The sequence below is a fragment of the Haliotis rufescens genome, unplaced genomic scaffold (genome assembly GCF_023055435.1).
Source record: "Haliotis rufescens isolate VD_foot unplaced genomic scaffold, xgHalRufe1.0.p SCAF_12, whole genome shotgun sequence".
NCBI lineage: Eukaryota > Metazoa > Mollusca > Gastropoda > Lepetellida > Haliotidae > Haliotis > Haliotis rufescens.
The window spans coordinates 37,478,285-37,497,323 of NW_025963802.1; the positions used below are offsets into that span (position 1 = coordinate 37,478,285).

General features: G+C 41.7%; 1 protein-coding gene across 6 annotated transcripts in view; it reads right to left on the bottom strand.

Annotated features, from left to right (window-relative positions):
* LOC124136565 (complexin-like) overlaps positions 1-19,039 on the bottom strand; it is a 305,393-nt gene that overhangs the window by 24,679 nt on the left and 261,675 nt on the right. For all 6 annotated transcript variants that reach the window (XM_048393591.1, XM_046502508.2, XM_046502510.2 and 3 more), the window contains one exon: positions 15,165-15,334. In XM_048393591.1, the coding sequence (XP_048249548.1) occupies positions 15,165-15,219 (55 nt within the window). In that variant the 5' untranslated portion in view covers positions 15,220-15,334. The remainder of the gene's footprint in view (positions 1-15,164; positions 15,335-19,039) is intronic.

Below are 19,039 nucleotides of genomic sequence, written 5' to 3' on the forward strand. Positions count from 1 at the left end.
TTTTTAAGATAGATTTTGAAATTCTGCTTCCTGTTATTGTACGAAATTCTCTATAGATACCAGGGGCATATTTGAATCTATTGCGTAGTGCAACTAATGTAATGAGACGATATTGTCTTGGCATCTTTTTCAGGCCTGCCATGCCAGGTCTCATTGCAACCCTACCCGTTTGACGGTACTTGTCCCACAGTCGAGAAATTACACAATGCACCATTTTATCTGTTCACTCAGAGATCGTGCTTTTAGGCATTTATAAGCGTGTGCTTTATATATAAGCTCAGTTGTATTAGTGATTGTAGGTTCCGCTATAAACTCACACACTGTGGCTTCTATGTGCACTTCTATGCACTTCTATGCACTTCTATGCATCATGTGCTATTCATGCATGATGTGAAATTTCATTGCAATTAGAAGTAGCATTCAGATGCAATGCCACGGTATTGTAAATGTACAACTGAACGATAGCAACAGTCAAATCATTAGTTCCCTTACTTTGTCAGCATATGTACATTCTGATGTCGGTGCCATAAGATGTCAGTATTGAACAGTTTCCGTATTGATTTACTGAAGTGTAATACATGTTATCACAATACAACTGATGATGCATACCATTTCCTTTCAGTTTTACATGGAGCCCCTAGTGCCATAGAACCCATCCTGATTCAAAAAGTACCTTGCAGCCCTCTGGGTCCATGCCAAAGACAAAATGTTGTCAGGATTGGGCTGTTTTGACAGCCAGAGGCCATGAACTACTGACACTGAGCAGCTTGGCTCACGGCAAGAACAGCACGGCAAGAAGTGTCACTTCAGCTATTGAACAGACATGACCAGAGAACAGGCTGAGACAGCAACAGGTTGTTTCACAGGTCATGGTGAAAAGTATCTGATATTGATTAACTGTCAAATGATGACAAACGGCCAAAATAACAGCAGCCAAGAAACAGGACATTCTGAAATTGTAACGAGTGAGTGAGTGATTTGTGTTTAACGTTGCTTTTAACAGTATTCCAGTTATATCACGGCGTGTCAGCTTAATGTGGGAAGAAAGCCCGAAGTGATGCAGGTCTCAGACGTTTACCACTTTGGTGAAATCCATGAGCACGGGTATGGTGCTGACAAACCTAGAAACACAATTGAGGCAAACCGAAATTCGATATCCCACAATCATACGTTTCTGGCGTACCCAAGGGACGCAACTCTGCACAGCGAATCGCAGCGCCTTAGACGACTGGGCCACCCGTGCCCCCAAAATTGTAATGAAGGAAGACAAGGTCCCTTGGGTGGTGGTTAAACTGAAAACAAGTCACTTCCTCTTTCCACAACAGTCCTGGGTGCCGTTGTACAAGCGATCAAGTGATCGTAACTCCCATACCTTAACACAGACTTACGAGTCGTGGTGCTAAGCCATATCCGTACAACGGCACCCTGGCATGGAGAGGCTGCTGCAACAGGCTGTTGATGCTGAGTCGGTTTGGACAGGCTCATATGTCATGCTGGTAAAGAACCAACGTCCTTGCATCTCTCACAGATTTAGGATGCAGGAAGGCGAGGTGAGGTGAGGTGAAATTGGGTTTAACATCGCGTCCAAGATTATTGCACTTATATAGCATCATGCATGCACTTGTGTGTGTGTGTGTGGCTGCTTGTACTTGTCCAGACTGATGCCTATTTATAGTGCTAGCTCACTGAGATACCATGCCTCAGTTTAACATGAATACCCCACTCAGACACAGTATACTGACTCTGAGCCGACCAGTCCTTGTTATAGCCACTTAATGCCGAGCGCCAGACAGGGTAACAAGAAGTACCATCTTTGAACGTCTTTTGGAATGACGCGGCCGGGGATCGAACCCTGGACCTCCCAGGTTCCGGGCGGACGCTCTACCACTAGACCACGGATGCCGTCCGGATGCAGGAAGGAAGGGATTCTGAGATGAAAGATGTTACAGTCCATGTTGCAGCTGCTGCTTATATTTCTTATGACCTTCCATAACATAACAGAAAATATTTCATCCATCATATTTTTACTGTAATGACGAAGACAGGCTTAAAGCTTTTTTGGCAATCTTTGAAGCTAGATTAAATACTTTTACCAACCTTGAAACTAAATAATCCAGTTTGGGTCGGATGAACCATCGATTGTTCATGTACTTTAACCGGGGACATGTTTCTGCTTGTGCACTGAAGTCCCCCAGTTTCATCATAAGCTCAGTAGCATTTATCTATGCTGAGTCAACTACAAAAGAAAGAGTGAGCCTGAAGTGATGCAGGTCTCAGACGTTTACCACTTCGGTGAAACCCACGAGCATGGGTATGGTGCTGACAAAGCTAAAAACATAATTGGGGCGAACCGGGATTCGAACCCACAATCACAGTCTTCTTGCGTGCCCAAAGGTTGCAACTCTGCACAGCGAATAGCGGCGCCTTAGACAACTGGGCCACCCGTGCCCCCTACAAAAGAAATGGTTGGGCCGTGACTTTAAAACTGCCCCCCCCCAGTGTGTTGCGAAAGGACATAATATTTTTTCTTTACTTATAAGCATGTTCAGAGCAGGCGTAATTCAAAATTAACATTTTGGTTAAGAAAGTCAGTAAAAGCGCTATCGCGTGAATTGATTTCTGGTCCATCGCTTAAATTGTCTGGCTTGTTTGCTTGCGGCGTCAGGGAACAAACACCTACTTTTTCATGCAAATGGTGTGAGTGGTAGTAGCTACCGGTAGGGCAGGTCATGTTGATCCTTTTCGAGAACACCTGGTGTCCTGACTGATTTTCAGTAATCCATTCGTTTAGTTTGCGCTGCTATTTTGCCTTTTACACCTAATAGTATCTGTTTTGTCAGATAATCAAGCCTGGTAATTCGCTGGCAATGATGTTATATATCTATATCGCAACCTCATTGTCTGCTCTCGACGTGACTATTTACAGACAGGACATCATAAGGAAGTTTGTTCGTATGAGCTCTATGGCGGCGATCTGTAAATAATCTAGTCTGGACCAGACAATCCAGTTATTGACATTATGAGCATCGATCCTCGCAATTGGGATACGATGACATGCATCAACCAAGTCAGTGAGCCTGACCACCCGATCCCGTTATTTGCCTCTTATGACAAGCATAGTTGCCTTTTACAGCAAGTAGGGTTGCTGAAGACCACTTCTATCCCAGATCTTCATGGGTCTCATAAGGAAGTTCATAAGACAACATGCTTTCACTCACTCAAACTGTGGTAACATGGATATCAAATCTGATGGAAAACATCCCAAGGAAATGCATTAACCACTGGGCTATTCCACCAACCCATAGTCATATGATGTTTCTCATCTCCCTTAGTTTCCTGTGTTATGAACCATGGCAGACAAAGAAGGACATTGATGGGTATCATTCTTATCAATGCAGAGTATTTAAGAATGGCTTCAGGATGAAGGGTGCCATCATTATCTTCTTCTCCTGTAGTTACAGACAGATTGGTGCCATGGTCCTACTCATTTGTCAAAATACGTCTCCTAATGATGGAGAAAAGATGATTCTTTCTTCACTGAATGTCGGTTTGACTGACATTTTCTCATTACCAGGAATTCCAGAATTTTCCAAACTTGTGTTACTCTTCTATTTTGAACTGCATTAATTCAAGTATAAACCCAGATAGTAGCATTACTGCCAGTTCGTGTTGAGTTTGATGCAATCATAGTGTTTTCAAATTAAAGTAGGGATTATGAAACCACTGTATATTAACTAATCATGAAATATAACAGCAGGACTATCACAAGTGAAACTTTCCCTTGGTCGATCATAGACTGTCATTGCTCAGCAATATAGCTTCAAATGTAAGAGTGAGTATGGTTTTACGCCGCTTTTAGCAATATTCCAGCAATATAAAGGCGGGGGACACCAGAAATGGGCTTCATACATTGTACCCATGTGGGAAATCGAACCCGGGTATTCGGCATGACGAGCGAACGCTTTAACCACTAGGCTACCCGACCGCCCCCTCAAATGTAAGAAATGTTATATTTGGGATAACACTTTCTTAGTAAAGTACAGATCCTGAAACAGATTCTAGCCTCAGTACTAGAATCTGTACTTTACTAAGAAAGCTTTATCCCAATTACGACATTTGTTGAATCTGAATATATGAACACAAAATGACATTTAGAAAGTGGTCAAATGTAACAAATGGTATATTTGGGATAACACTTTCTTAGTACTTTTTGGGGTTCATTCCCATCCGTGATTTGAACCCAGACTGCCAGAGTTTCCACAATACAAGATACTGTTTTCACAGTTTCTGTGCATTATGAGATACTGTTTCGACACACTTTTTACACAATTCAAGACACTGTTTCCGATGCATCATTATCTGAGCCTAAGAACGCTAACCTCATCATACAGATATTGAACACACTGTCATTAATAATTGTGACTCTGATTGCCCTAAGCCAGACATCAAAGATGGCAACAAAGTTTTTAACATCATCTTGTTAACTTCTTGTCCTGAACCATCTCAATCTAGACCAACCAGCAAGACCTTGACCATGATATCAATTTGTCCTTCATTAAAACGGATAAGTTCAAAAGACAAAAAGAAATGCTGGCCTGAAGTAATGAGTTGATACGTTTTTTCTTACAGACATACATGAAACGTAATCCACTTCCTCAACACTGCATCTCCCCGAGGCAAGAGAGTTAACTGACTATATAAGTCCAGTTTCCACCCTTGCCAAACTCGGCTGGTTTTATGGGGTTACATTTTGGCTGGACTAATGAGTCTATGCATAGTCCAATCAAAATTTTGAAGGCAGAATTTCAAATTCAAGGCTTTTGAAAATGGACGTTCAAATTCAAGGCTTTTCAAGATGGAACTTCATATTCGAAGCCTTTTAAAATGGACCTTCAAATTCAAATTTTTTATAGATGGAACTTCAAATTCAAGACTTTTCAAGGCAGACCTTCAAATTCAAGGCTTTCCAAGACGGACCTTCAAATTCAAGGCTGTTCAAGATGGACCTTCAAATTCAAGGCTTTCCAAGATGGACCTTCAAATTCAAGGCTGTTCAAGATGGACCTTCAAAGTCAAGGCTTTCCAAGACGGACCTTCAAATTCAAGGCTGTTCAAGATGGACCTTCAAATTCAAGGCTTTCCAAGACGGACCTTCAAATTCAAGGCTGTTCAAGATGGACCTTCAAATTCAAGGCTTTCCAAGACGGACCTTCAAATTCAAGGCTGTTCAAGATGGACCTTCAAATTCAAGGCTTTCCAAGACGGACCTTCAAATTCAAGGCTGTTCAAGCCCTTATGAATGACGACTTGGTTCTTCATCCTCCTCCTCGACCACCATTAATCCCTGCCACAGCTCACACAATGGCTTGACATCAAGTTCTATAGTTTTCACATTTATGGCCTACGACTTGAGCTGTCTGACATAAAGCCAGATTTAGACCTACTCCAAACGATGCAGTTTTGACAGGTCAGATTTAATGCAGTTTCCAGGGCAGGATGCCTTATATCACCACACTTGTCACATCCTCAGAGCCATTAGCTTACGGAGGGGCTTGCAGTTGTAATGGATAAGCCAAGGGATTGGAGTCTCCATGCTTCTAGGGTTTACCATGTTAGCTGAACAGAAATGTTTTGCAGCTCAAAAAGGAAACATAAATCAAAAAGTATGCAGCATTTGCTGATTTAACCTGTGAGGGGCCACAAATAGTAAGTGACAAGGGTAATTACACCATTTTGAACAGTATTTCAAGTTTATCACAGCGTGCAAGCTTAATTCTGGAGTTTGAGTGAGTGAGTGAGTTGTGTTTAACTCCGCTTTTAACAGTATTCCAGTTATATCGCGGCGTGTCAGCTTAAAGTGGGAGGAAAGCCCGAAGTGATGCAGGTCTTAGACGTTTACCACTTCGGTGAAACCCACGAGCACGGGTATGGTGCTGACAAACCTAGAAACATAATCAGGGCGAACCGGGATTCGAACCCACAATCATAGGTTTCTGGCGTGCCCAAGAGACGCAACTCTGCACAGCGAATCGCGGCGCCTTAGACGACTGGGCCACCTGTGCCCCCTGGAGGAAAGTTTGAAGTGATGAGGGTCTTAGATGCTTACCACCTTCATGAAAGCCAAGAATATTGGTACGGTGCTGACAAACCAAGGATAACCTGTCTGTAAGCTGCCATAGCAGTGTCTAAAACCTCATTTCTTTCTCCTTTTGTATTTTTTCATTCACAATTTCAATGCATAATTTTACATTAATTATTTTCATTATTCTTTCTTTTAGAGCATTGAGCAGCCATTCTTATGTGGATTAAGTACAATGTAAACGTACATTATTATTACCGTCATTATTAGTATCATTATACCAATCAGGATGAATCTGAGATTCTAAGCCATGATCATAGGAACCTGGCAAACCAAAGGGGCATAACTCATCTGTATCCCAAAGACCATGGGTAGATATGTTAACACTGGGAGATGGAGTGGGATGAGTCTAGGATCAAGGCACCACTGTACTTAAGATTTAGGGAAAGGAGAGTAAAGGCACAGGGTAAACCTGAAGGTCAGTACCCCTTCTGTGAACACTTGGAGACAGAGAGAGTGAGTGAGTTTGGTTTTACGCCGCTTTTAGCAATATTCCAGCAATATCATGGCGGGTAACACCAGAATTGGGCTTCACACATTGTACCCATGTCGGAAATCGAACCCGGGTCTTCGGCGTGATGAGCGAACGCTTTAACCACTCTGTAACCAAACTGCCCCTGGAGACAGAGACAGAACCATTAGCCCAGATCAAGAGATTTCATTTATTTAACCAGGCCCAGTTGATACCCACACTTACATAGAGAGATATCTGATCCAAGTTAAGGGGAACACCTGCTGTGAACATTGTGATATGGGCTTGTGCATAACATATTCATATTTAATAAACAGATGGAAAAGAATCTTAAAAATGATACAAGAGTAGAGATCTAAAAGACCAAATACACAAAATATCAAAAACTAGCGGATGACATCTTCCATTTATAATAGGAGCAGAAACTTCAACCAATCGGTATCTCCGTGAAACCTTTTCCAAATTGTAAAACTGAATTGCTCTTCATAGAGTGAATATGAACACAAAATATGGAATGAAAAGAGGTGAATTGGGGTTTAACATCTTGTTATTTCACTTTTATAGACATGTGCAAGTGTGTGCTTGGAGAGATACCGGTAGTTTTATTGCGCCCACTGAGATACGATGCCACAGTTTTAACATGAATACCCAACTTAGATACAGCATACTGACTCTGAGTTTAATGCAAAGCACGGGACAGTATAGTGAGTGAGTATGGTTTTATGCTGCTTTTTGCAATATTCCAGCAATATCACGGCAGGGGACACCAGAAATGAGCTTCACACATTGTACCCATGTCAGGAATTGAACCCGGGTCTTCGGTGTGACGAGCGAACGCTTTAACAAGGCTATCCAACCGCCCCCCGGGACAGTATAATACCAACAGCATCAAAATTTAAAACTCAAGTCTGACACTGTTGTACTTGCAATTAATAAATGGCAGCACTTGAATTTATATTCCATTTGTATTATACAATAAAGCGATTACATTATTAAACACAGCCAAATAAATCAGGAGTAGAAAAACTTCTAAGAATAAACAACACCAACAGCATCAAAATTCAAACTCGAGTCTGACACTGTTCTACTTGCAATTAATAAATGTCAGCACTTGAATTTATATTCCATTTGTATTATTCAATAAAGCGATTACATTATTAAACACAGCCGAATAAATCAGGTTGGCCAGCTGTCAGTCAGTCAGTTATATCAATGCTACAATGTTTCCTCTACATGGAGCATGTGGCAAAAGGCTCATAAATCTTTCATCAGCCACCTGGTGTATAAGCATGTTATTGTCCTACATTGCTGAATATACTTATGCAAGTCATTCGAATGCTTCCAGAGAAGTGGGAATAGCACATCTATATAGAACTAGAGTTTCAAGAAAAAAGAAATTTCAGTGTAGCATTTCTGCTAGGGACATATTCTTTTCGAATTTTTTTTTATTTGTTGCATTTGTTGCAAAGGGACATATTCTGCTTACACACAGGGATCCTCCCTGGCAGTAAAGACAAGATATTTTATAGATGACAACTGCTTTAGAATATCATGTCTTTACTGTTACTGACCAACTTCTAAAATGCCAATCAAACATCTCATCCCTAAGGACTAAGAGTATTTACTTGTTTTATCGTGAAGATCTGGGTTAGAATAGGTCTTCAGCAACCCATGCTTGCCGTAAAAGGTGACTATGCTTGTCGTTAGAGGCGACTAACAGGATTGGGCGGTCAGCCTCGCTGACTTGGTTGATGCACGTCATCCATCCAAATTGCGTGGATCGATGCACATGATGTCAATCACTGGATTGTCTGGTCCGGACTCAATTATTTACAGACTGTTGTCATATAGCTGGAATATTGCTGAGTGCGGCGTTAAACAACAAACTAAACAACCAACTGACTTGTTATATCATTCACAAACTATTAGATGTGCAGGCGAATGGAGATATTCAGCACAGACAAGGCGATGTAAAGATCTGTTGCTTTTAAATCTGCAGAATTTCTGCTCCAAGTTGTGTTTTGCCTCTTGCACATACATACATCACATCACTGCTTGAAGGGTCAGTCGCTGTGGAGAGTATGGAGCATATATAACAGCAGAAATTTGGAGTTGAAGGTTACCGACGAGTATATATGTGGATCTTGGCATCCCTGCTAGAACTGTATGTGCTCTGAGGAGTATCTATGTGGATCGTGACATATCTGCTAGAACTGTATGTGCTCTGAGGACTATATATGTGGATCATGACATCCCTGCTAGAACTGTATGTGCTCTGAGGAGTATATATGTGGATCATGACATACCTGCTAGAACTGTATGTGCTCTGAGGAGAATATATGTGGATCATGACATCACTGCTAGAACTGTATGTGCACTGAGGAGTATATATATGTGGATCCTGACATCACTGCTAGAACTGTATGTGCACTGAGGAGTATATATATGTGGATCCTGACATCCCTGCTAGAACTGAATGTGCTCTGAGGAGTATCTATGTGGATCGTGACATATCTGCTAGAACTGTATGTGCTCTGAGGAGTATATATGTGGATCATGACATCCCTGCTAGAACTGTATGTGCTCTGAGGAGTATATATGTGGATCATGACATACCTGCTAGAACTGTATGTGCTCTGAGGAGAATATATGTGGATCATGACATCACTGCTAGAACTGTATGTGCACTGAGGAGTATATATATGTGGATCCTGACATCACTGCTAGAACTGTATGTGCACTGAGGAGTATATATATGTGGATCCTGACATCCCTGCTAGAACTGTATGTGCTCTGAGGAGTATATATATGTGGATCGTGACATCCCTGCTAGAACTGTATGTGCTCTGAGGAGTATAAATGTGGATCGTGACATCCCTGCTAGAACTGTATGTGCTCTGAGGAGTATCTATGTGGATCGTGACATCCCTGCTAGAACTGTATGTGCTCTGAGGAGTATATATGTGGATCGTGACATCCCTGCTAGAACTGTATGTGCATTGAGGAGTATATATGTGGATTGTGACATCCCTGCTAGAACTGTATGTGCTCTGAGGAGTATATATGTGGATCGTGGCATCCCTGCTAGAACTGTATGTGCTCTGAGGAGTATAAATGTGGATCCCGACATCCCTGCTAGAACTGTATGTGCTCTGAGGAGTATATATATGTGGATCCTGACATCACTGCTAGAACTGTATGTGCACTGAGGAGTATATATATGTGGATCCTGACATCACTGCTAGAACTGTATGTGCTCTGAGGAGTATATATATGTGGATCCTGACATCCCTGCTAGAACTGTATGTGCTCTGAGGAGTATATATATGTGGATCGTGACATCCCTGCTAGAACTGTATGTGCTCTGAGGAGTATAAATGTGGATCGTGACATCCCTGCTAGAACTGTATGTGCTCTGAGGAGTATCTATGTGGATCGTGACATCCCTGCTAGAACTGTATGTGCTCTGAGGAGTATATATGTGGATCGTGACATCCCTGCTAGAACTGTATGTGCATTGAGGAGTATATATGTGGATTGTGACATCCCTGCTAGAACTGTATGTGCTCTGAGGAGTATATATGTGGATCGTGGCATCCCTGCTAGAACTGTATGTGCTCTGAGGAGTATAAATGTGGATCCCGACATCCCTGCTAGAACTGTATGTGCTCTGAGGAGTATATATGTGGATCGTGACATCCCTGCTAGAACTGTATGTGCTCTGAGGAGTATATATGTGGATCGTGGCATCCCTGCTAGAACTGTATGTGCTCTGAGGAGTATATATGTGGATCGTGGCATCCCTGCTAGAACTGTATGTGCTCTGAGGAGTATAAATGTGGATCGTGGCATCCCTGCTAGAACTGTATGTGCTCTGAGGAGTATATATGTGGATCATGACATCCCTGCTAGAACTGTATGTGCTCTGAGGAGTATAAATGTGGATCCTGACATCCCTGCTAGAACTGTATGTGCTCTGAGGAGTATATATGTGGATCGTGACATCCCTGCTAGAACTGTATGTGCTCTGAGGAGTATGTATGTGGATCGTGACATCCCTGCTAGAACTGTACGTGCTCTGAGGAGTATGTATGTGGATCGTGACATCCCTGCTAGAACTGTATGTGCTCTGAGGAGTATATATGTGGATCCTGACATCCCTGCTAGAACTGTATTTGCTCTGAGGAGTATATATATATGTGGATCGTGACATCCCTGCTAGAACTGTATGTGCTCTGAGGAGTATATATATATGTGGATCATGGCATCCCTGCTAGAACTGTATGTGCTCTGAGGAGTATATATGTGGATCATGACATCCCTGCTAGAACTGTATGTGCTCTGAGGAGTAAATATATGTGGATCATGACATCCCTGCTAGAACTGTATGTGCTCTGAGGAGTATAAATGTGGATCGTGACATCACTGCTAGAACTGTATGTGCTCTGAGGAGTATCTATGTGGATCGTGACATCCCTGCTAGAACTGTATGTGCTCTGAGGAGTATATATGTGGATCGTGACATCCCTGCTAGAACTGTATGTGCATTGAGGAGTATATATGTGGATTGTGACATCCCTGCTAGAACTGTATGTGCTCTGAGGAGTATATATGTGGATCGTGGCATCCCTGCTAGAACTGTATGTGCTCTGAGGAGTATAAATGTGGATCCCGACATCCCTGCTAGAACTGTATGTGCTCTGAGGAGTATATATGTGGATCGTGACATCCCTGCTAGAACTGTATGTGCTCTGAGGAGTATATATGTGGATCGTGGCATCCCTGCTAGAACTGTATGTGCTCTGAGGAGTATATATGTGGATCGTGGCATCCCTGCTAGAACTGTATGTGCTCTGAGGAGTATAAATGTGGATCGTGGCATCCCTGCTAGAACTGTATGTGCTCTGAGGAGTATATATGTGGATCATGACATCCCTGCTAGAACTGTATGTGCTCTGAGGAGTATAAATGTGGATCCTGACATCCCTGCTAGAACTGTATGTGCTCTGAGGAGTATATATGTGGATCGTGACATCCCTGCTAGAACTGTATGTGCTCTGAGGAGTATGTATGTGGATCGTGACATCCCTGCTAGAACTGTACGTGCTCTGAGGAGTATGTATGTGGATCGTGACATCCCTGCTAGAACTGTATGTGCTCTGAGGAGTATATATGTGGATCCTGACATCCCTGCTAGAACTGTATTTGCTCTGAGGAGTATATATATATGTGGATCGTGACATCCCTGCTAGAACTGTATGTGCTCTGAGGAGTATATATATATGTGGATCATGGCATCCCTGCTAGAACTGTATGTGCTCTGAGGAGTATATATGTGGATCATGACATCCCTGCTAGAACTGTATGTGCTCTGAGGAGTAAATATGTGGATCATGACATCCCTGCTAGAACTGTATGTGCTCTGAGGAGTATATATGTGGATCATGACATCCCTGCTAGAACTGTATGTGCACTGAGAAGTATAAATGTGGATCATGACATCCCTGCTAGAACTGTATGTGCTCTGAGGAGTATATATGTGGATCATGACATCCCTGCTAGAACTGTATGTGCTCTGAGGAGTATATATATGTGGATCCTGACATCCCTGCTAGAACTGTATGTGCTCTGAGGAGTATATATATGTGGATCCTGACATCCATGCTAGAACTGTGTGTGCTCTGAGGAGTATATATATGTGGATCGTGACATCCCTGCTAGAACTGTATGTGCACTGAGGAGTATATATATGTGGATCATGACATCCCTGCTAGAACTGTGTGTGCTCTGAGGAGTATATATATGTAGATCATGACATCCCTGCTAGAACTGTATGTGCTCTGAGCAGTATATATATGTGGATCCTGACATCCCTGCTAGAACTGTATGTGCACTGAGGAGTATATATGTGGATCCTGACATCCCTGCTAGAACTGTTTATGCTCTGAGGAGTATATTTGTGGATCGTGGCATCCCTGCTAGAACTGTATGTGCACTGAGGAGTATATATGTGGATCGTGGCATCCTTGCTAGAACTGTATGTGCTCTGAGGAGTATATATATGTGGATCCTGTCATCTAATTTGGGTGTTTTCCAAGTTCGTCCATGACAACATGTAACCCTTTTAACCTGTTTAACACACTGTATCCATGATCTTAACAAAAGTATTACTGATAACGTGTTCAACACCCAATATGAGTATCAACTCTTTGATACAGACATGCTTATTAGTGTTCTAGCAGAAAATCCATAAGATTAACTGGACAAGGTACATGTCAGTATGAAAAGCAGTATGATACACACTCTATACAAGTAATTTGTTTGTAGAGCAGTCTGTCCGTTCATGCAGTAACTATCACACACAAAGCCTGCCATCCATTGTGCATCAGTCTGAACTACCATATTTCCTCTAATAAGTTTCCAAATCATCCTGAAATTTGAGCCCTGATGCTAAATATTTCTATGGTTTCTATGGTGCTGCAAAAGCTACAGTCACTAACAAACTGACACATACTCTGCATCTGATTATTGAAGGATCACGTACGTATGTACGTACGTATGTATGTGTGATGCTAAAGACCGAAAGTGCTAAAATGGGACCCTTCATTTCTAATCATTTATTTATTCCAGGGAGAAACAATTTAAATCTGACATAGCCAGTGCTTATTGGAGGAATTATGGTATTTGTTACAGTTACTAATGCTTTACAGTTTCAGTTCCTTCAATCTGGAACAAATGCCCTTTGTGAATTTTCCCGGAACTATTATTTTGGTAAACATGATGTGGTTACAAACCCATGAACAGACTTTCATTGTTCTCCAACATGCCATTATCACTGAATCCTCGACATACTTTCCCAGGGAGCGTTCATGGGCACTGGCAGTTTCATGCCACACCAATGCACACAATGTAATTACGTCCATAAAACCAGTCCAGTCATTGATTTGTGTGGACGACCACACCTTGCATTAGTTAGCAGATGAGATGAAAACATGGGCCTGTTCAAAGGAAATCATTCTGAATCTTTAAGCAAGAACTTGGATCTCCAGTCTGTCCAGTAAGCTAGGGAAGGTACAAATGTTGTGTTCCCCCATCATCGTAATTTAAATTTTGTCCACGTCTGGAGCCTCATCAGTTTCTTCAGCAATATAGATATGAAGGCAATTCCTCCTTCAGATAGAAACAGACCGGCATACCCTACCTTGGACCATGCGCACATCAAGATAACAGGGTATACTTCCACCCACAATCCCACCCCTACAACTGGCCATGTAGATATTTTCTTCACCAGGTTCACAGATAAGCACCTTCACTTTTGACAGGTTCCCCTCCCCTAAACCACATACACAAGTGGGCCTCCCCTTCCCACTACCACATACACAAGTTGGCCTCCCCTCAAACATATGCACAAGTGGGCCTCCCCTCAAACATATGCACAAGTGGGCCTCCCGTCAAACATATACACAAGTAGGCCTCCCCTCCTCTTCCCTCAACCATATACACATGTGGGAATACCCTCCCCTCAACCATGCAGTGACAGAAATTTGCACTAGTCCTATAGTCCTTACCAAACTATCCATTAGTTAAGATATCATAAGGACTTGAAGACATTTGCCATTTTAAAGGGTCTTGCTATATCTCATCATTATAAGGACTAGTGTTTGTTTCATCTCTGCCATGCACTCCATCAGATACACCTTCCAATCTTGCCACGTTCACAGCTGTTGTATAACACAAACATTCATGTAGATGTGAAAACTCATCATAGTCAGGTAGAGGAGGTGACAATGGCACGGCGATCTCTGCCTCTTCTTCGTTCATTGATTACTGGAATGGTTTAGTGAATTAGGCCAGCACAAACACACTTCCACACAAGGCCTCCCATGGGTTGGAGTTCCTCATAATATCAACTGACTTTACCATTAATTGTCTATTTCTGGATCTGAAAGTCATCAACTCCATGACAACCACAGAAGCCTTATCGGGTGGTGGGCAATATCAAATATTCAAAGCGTCATATCAATACAACTTGCAGACAAGAACCAATAAACACAATATCAGCTCAATATGACAGAGTCAATGCAAAAACACACATTAAAAACTTGCAAATTCACAAATTGATATCTTCAAGATACCATCAATACAGGTAATGCTCAAATATGGCATTCTTTCAATGAAATAACTCACTTCAAAAAACTTTAAGTTGTTCATAATAATAATAATATTAATAATAAAGAACAGGCAGCAAATACCACTGACATAGGTACTGCCCACATGCGTCCAAGAAAAACGTAAAAAACATTTGCAGTAAGTGACATTCAGTGCAACAAACACATACTTCAAAAATGCTTTAATGCAACAAGATCAGACACTTTTGATCATTAGAACCAGAAACTGTTGGAATCAATCCATTGCTTTAATCACAGACATAAAACAACCCGAAAGAAATCCCGTGAAGTCAAACAATTACCAAACAGTTACCAAACCATATCAACATACTGAACTAGATGTGGAACATGCGGTAGCATCAAACATCAAACTGTCATCACTCACCTGTGACAGACTTGAGCTGGTTGCCCACCATCTGTTTTGCTATGAAGGCGGCCATGTTGGCGGAGTTTAGGCAGCTGTGTCAAAGACACTTGAGGAGTGGTGGGGTAGAACTGACTGTGGTCGGAGTTGCTGGCGTTGCTGGCGTCACTTTACGCTGTCACATTGATAGCCTGCAAGAACAATGCACACTAATCAATATCACCTCCGAAGCAATTGACTTGTCTGCCCGAGCCTACACTTAAAATTGTCAATATGGCCGCCCATGCATGGCAAGATTAAAGCTCTGGCCTCCATCCATCCCTGCCTGTCGTTCTGTAGATCTCAAAGCCGAAGCATGTAGATTAATCATGTGTGGGAATTTCCTGGAAACTGGAATGTAGTGCCTGCGAATAAATGTCTTTTGTCACGGCAAACGCGCGAACATCGTAACACCCATCAAAACGCTTGTAATTTTCTATAACAAAGATTCCCTGATAGCTTGAATTGCTTATCGGAAGTAGAAGAACTCATAACACTGAGTCATGAAATAAAACTGACATCCACAGACTCAACATCTGTACAATGATGTATCATAAAAATTCACATTAATATCAACAATAAATAAAAGAAACATTCCGACTACAATACAGATATACATCTTTGTGCCACATTTAATTCAAAGACAATTTAATCTTGCATAAATATCCAGCAAATACGATATCACAAACACAATATACGTTATTGTATCAAATTCAAATGAATAATTTGATACCAAAGACATTTTGAAAAATTACTCTCTACGAGAACTCTCAGTGGGCAGAAATAAACTCTACAAGCTAAACCCACAGATGATTGTGGAGCTTACATTCTGTGTACATCGTACTTGCCATTATTGATTTATACAAGATAACCGATATGTTAGCTTCGCAATAAATACTCCCCAGATAGTGGCATGATATGTTTGCAGTCAAAACATCACCAGTGCTGGCATAGCAGGAATGGCTGTTCTCATATTCAAAGACAGAGTCAGAATCGGCCAACAAACACTTTATTGTTTACATGTGAAAATATGACAACAATGTCGATAATTATTGACCAGAGAAATAGGACATAATAGCTGAAGGTTGTAATTGCTGTTAGCTTTCTTACCTAAGTCAATATTGTTTAATGTCTCAGACATGCGTAAGCAGGCATATATGAGATGTACTTTAGCCCTGGGCTCTGCTGAAATGGGAGCTGGGAGACCTGTTTGTTGTACTTAATGGATCTAGTTGAACAATGAGGTTGGATGATGGTGAACTTCATGGAGAAACATACAAACAGATTGACTCGATCAATATGATTAAATTACATCAGACTAACTAAACTGTCTGCTAACTAGGTATTACATCAGACTAACTAAACTGTCTGCTAACTGGGTATTACATCAGACTAACTAAACTGTCTGCTAACTAGGTATTACATCAGACTAACTAAACTGTCTGCTAACTAGGTATTACATCAGACTAACTAAACTGTCTGCTTACTAGGTATTACATCAGACTAACTAAACTGTCTGCTAACTAGGTATTACATCAGACTAACTAAACTGTCTGCTAACTAGGTATTACATCAGACTAACTAAACTGTCTGCTAACTAGGTATTACATCAGACTAACTAAACTGCCTGCTAACTAGGTATTACATCAGACTAACTAAGTTGTCTGCTGACTAGGTTTGAAGATCAGCTAACATAGTAAGCCTATTTACCATAAAAACAAAACAAACACTCTATACCGGTGAGCATTCATTAATTGATATCAATGCGTGTTATCCAGGTTGTTGGGTTTGAATCTACACTAACCCAGCCAGGTCCCTGTGTTATGACATGATCCTAGCACTACAATTGTTAGAAGACCATGTTAATGTAATGGGGTTGTGAAACATTCAATTAGTACTGTTCACAATAGGCTGCCATTATGACTAGCCCATCATATTTTATCAGCTCTTCAACAGAACAGAAAACCTGCCAGGAATTTCCTTATGGCCAGAGTGAGTGTGTGAGTGAGTGAGTGAGTGAGTGAGTGAGTGAGTGAGTGAGTGAGTGAGTGTGAATGTTGTTTCAATGAATGAATGAATGAATGAATGAATGAATGAATGAATGAATGAATGAATGAACGAACACATTATTACAGCTCTGTCCCAAACACATATTCAAATCCAGACCAGCAAATCGCTGGTTGACATCATCCGAAAAGATCCACAGCGTTTGCTTAACAAGGCCACAATCGGCCAGGTCAGACATTGTCACCACCCAATCCTCCTGTCAGTACACGTAAACTTCCACGACATGTACAGAGTGTGTGGAGCCCCAAATGGGTCATCAAGAAGGAGAGCAGGCTCCAAGGTCAAGGTCAAGGTCAAGGTGCTGGTCACGGCCTATTGTTGATGTTCCTTGAGCCCCAGAGAGCTGAAGGACCTCTACAAACCAATCTTCTCACTGTAGGACGAGAGTAGTGGACTCCTGCCGTGTGCTCCTCATCATGGAGCAATGACATACTGAGTCGGTTATCCCAGAACAGGATCTCAGAAGAGCCCTCACACAAAGACTACTTCCTGAGTGATGTCTTACAGACTTGACTGCAGATAGTGGTAGTATAAGTCCAACATCCCCTACAGTCAAGTCAACAGTTGGCAGTTCAAGGGATTGCCTTAAAGTGTCCTGGAATCTACTTATACAAATCATATTGCATCAGAACAAAGACAGTATACACATGGTAAGCCATGCATCAGAACATGCAAATCGAGGTTGCATGGATACACGGTTGCATCATAAATCTTACTGTTTAGTTGAAATATGAACAACTGGATTTGAATAGAAAGGAAAGGCAATCCTTTGAATGAACTATTTCATCTGTCACAATGTTTCATTGTAGGGTTAGATGGATCAGTAGATTAACATGGACACAGGTTTAATGGTTAGTTAGCCAAGATATTTCAGCACAACACAGACCTCTTTAAAATGAGCTGGTGTTGCCATCTCAGCACAACACAGAACTGTTCCAAGCTGGTGCTGCCATCCCCAGTTGCACAACACAGGCCTGTTCCAAGCTGGTGTTGCCACCCCAGTAGCACAACACAGAACTGTTCCAAGCTGGTGTTGCCACCCCAGTAGCACAACACAGAACTGTTCCAAGCTGGTGTTGCCACCCCAGTAGCAGAAAACAGACCTGTTCCAAGCTGGTGTTGCCATCCCCAGTGGTACATGCTGTGGTATCAAATATTAATTGATTGATGCAAGCAGAAGAAGTGGAGCGGAGCGCCGCACAAGCATCATCAGGACAGTTGCAGTCTCATCCTGCTCTTCAACATCCTAAATTGCCAGAATCATCTCCACGGTTCTAGTTTTATGATTGCCCAATGAGCCACAGATGCCACCATTACGACCAGCTTTCAGAGTTTTGTCAGAAGGTATATGAAGTCAATTTAATGGAAGGATTTCGGCTGCTGTGATGCTATTCCCTATGGAATCCTCCAACAAAGGGATGGCCCATGGTCTGTTAGATGTAAGGCTCAATTGAACTGCATCAGCTGTCACAAGCGTTAACTAAAATGGCTACTTTTGAACTAATTATGTTCACTTCCAATTTCATTTAGTTTTATTCATAGTGAAAATAATATCAACATAATGCGAATAAAGGAGGCATTATCAAGATTTGAAAATTGCAGATAACACTAGGTGAGATGATATTTTAACAGTGTTATCACATCAGGAAAATCATAAGGAATTCAGAATTCTGATGCGAATTGGATTGGGTGAGTGAGTATTGTTTTATACCACTTTTGGCATAATTTCAGCACCATAACAAGGCCATCAGTATTGGGCTTTACACATTGTACCCCTGCAGGGACTCGAA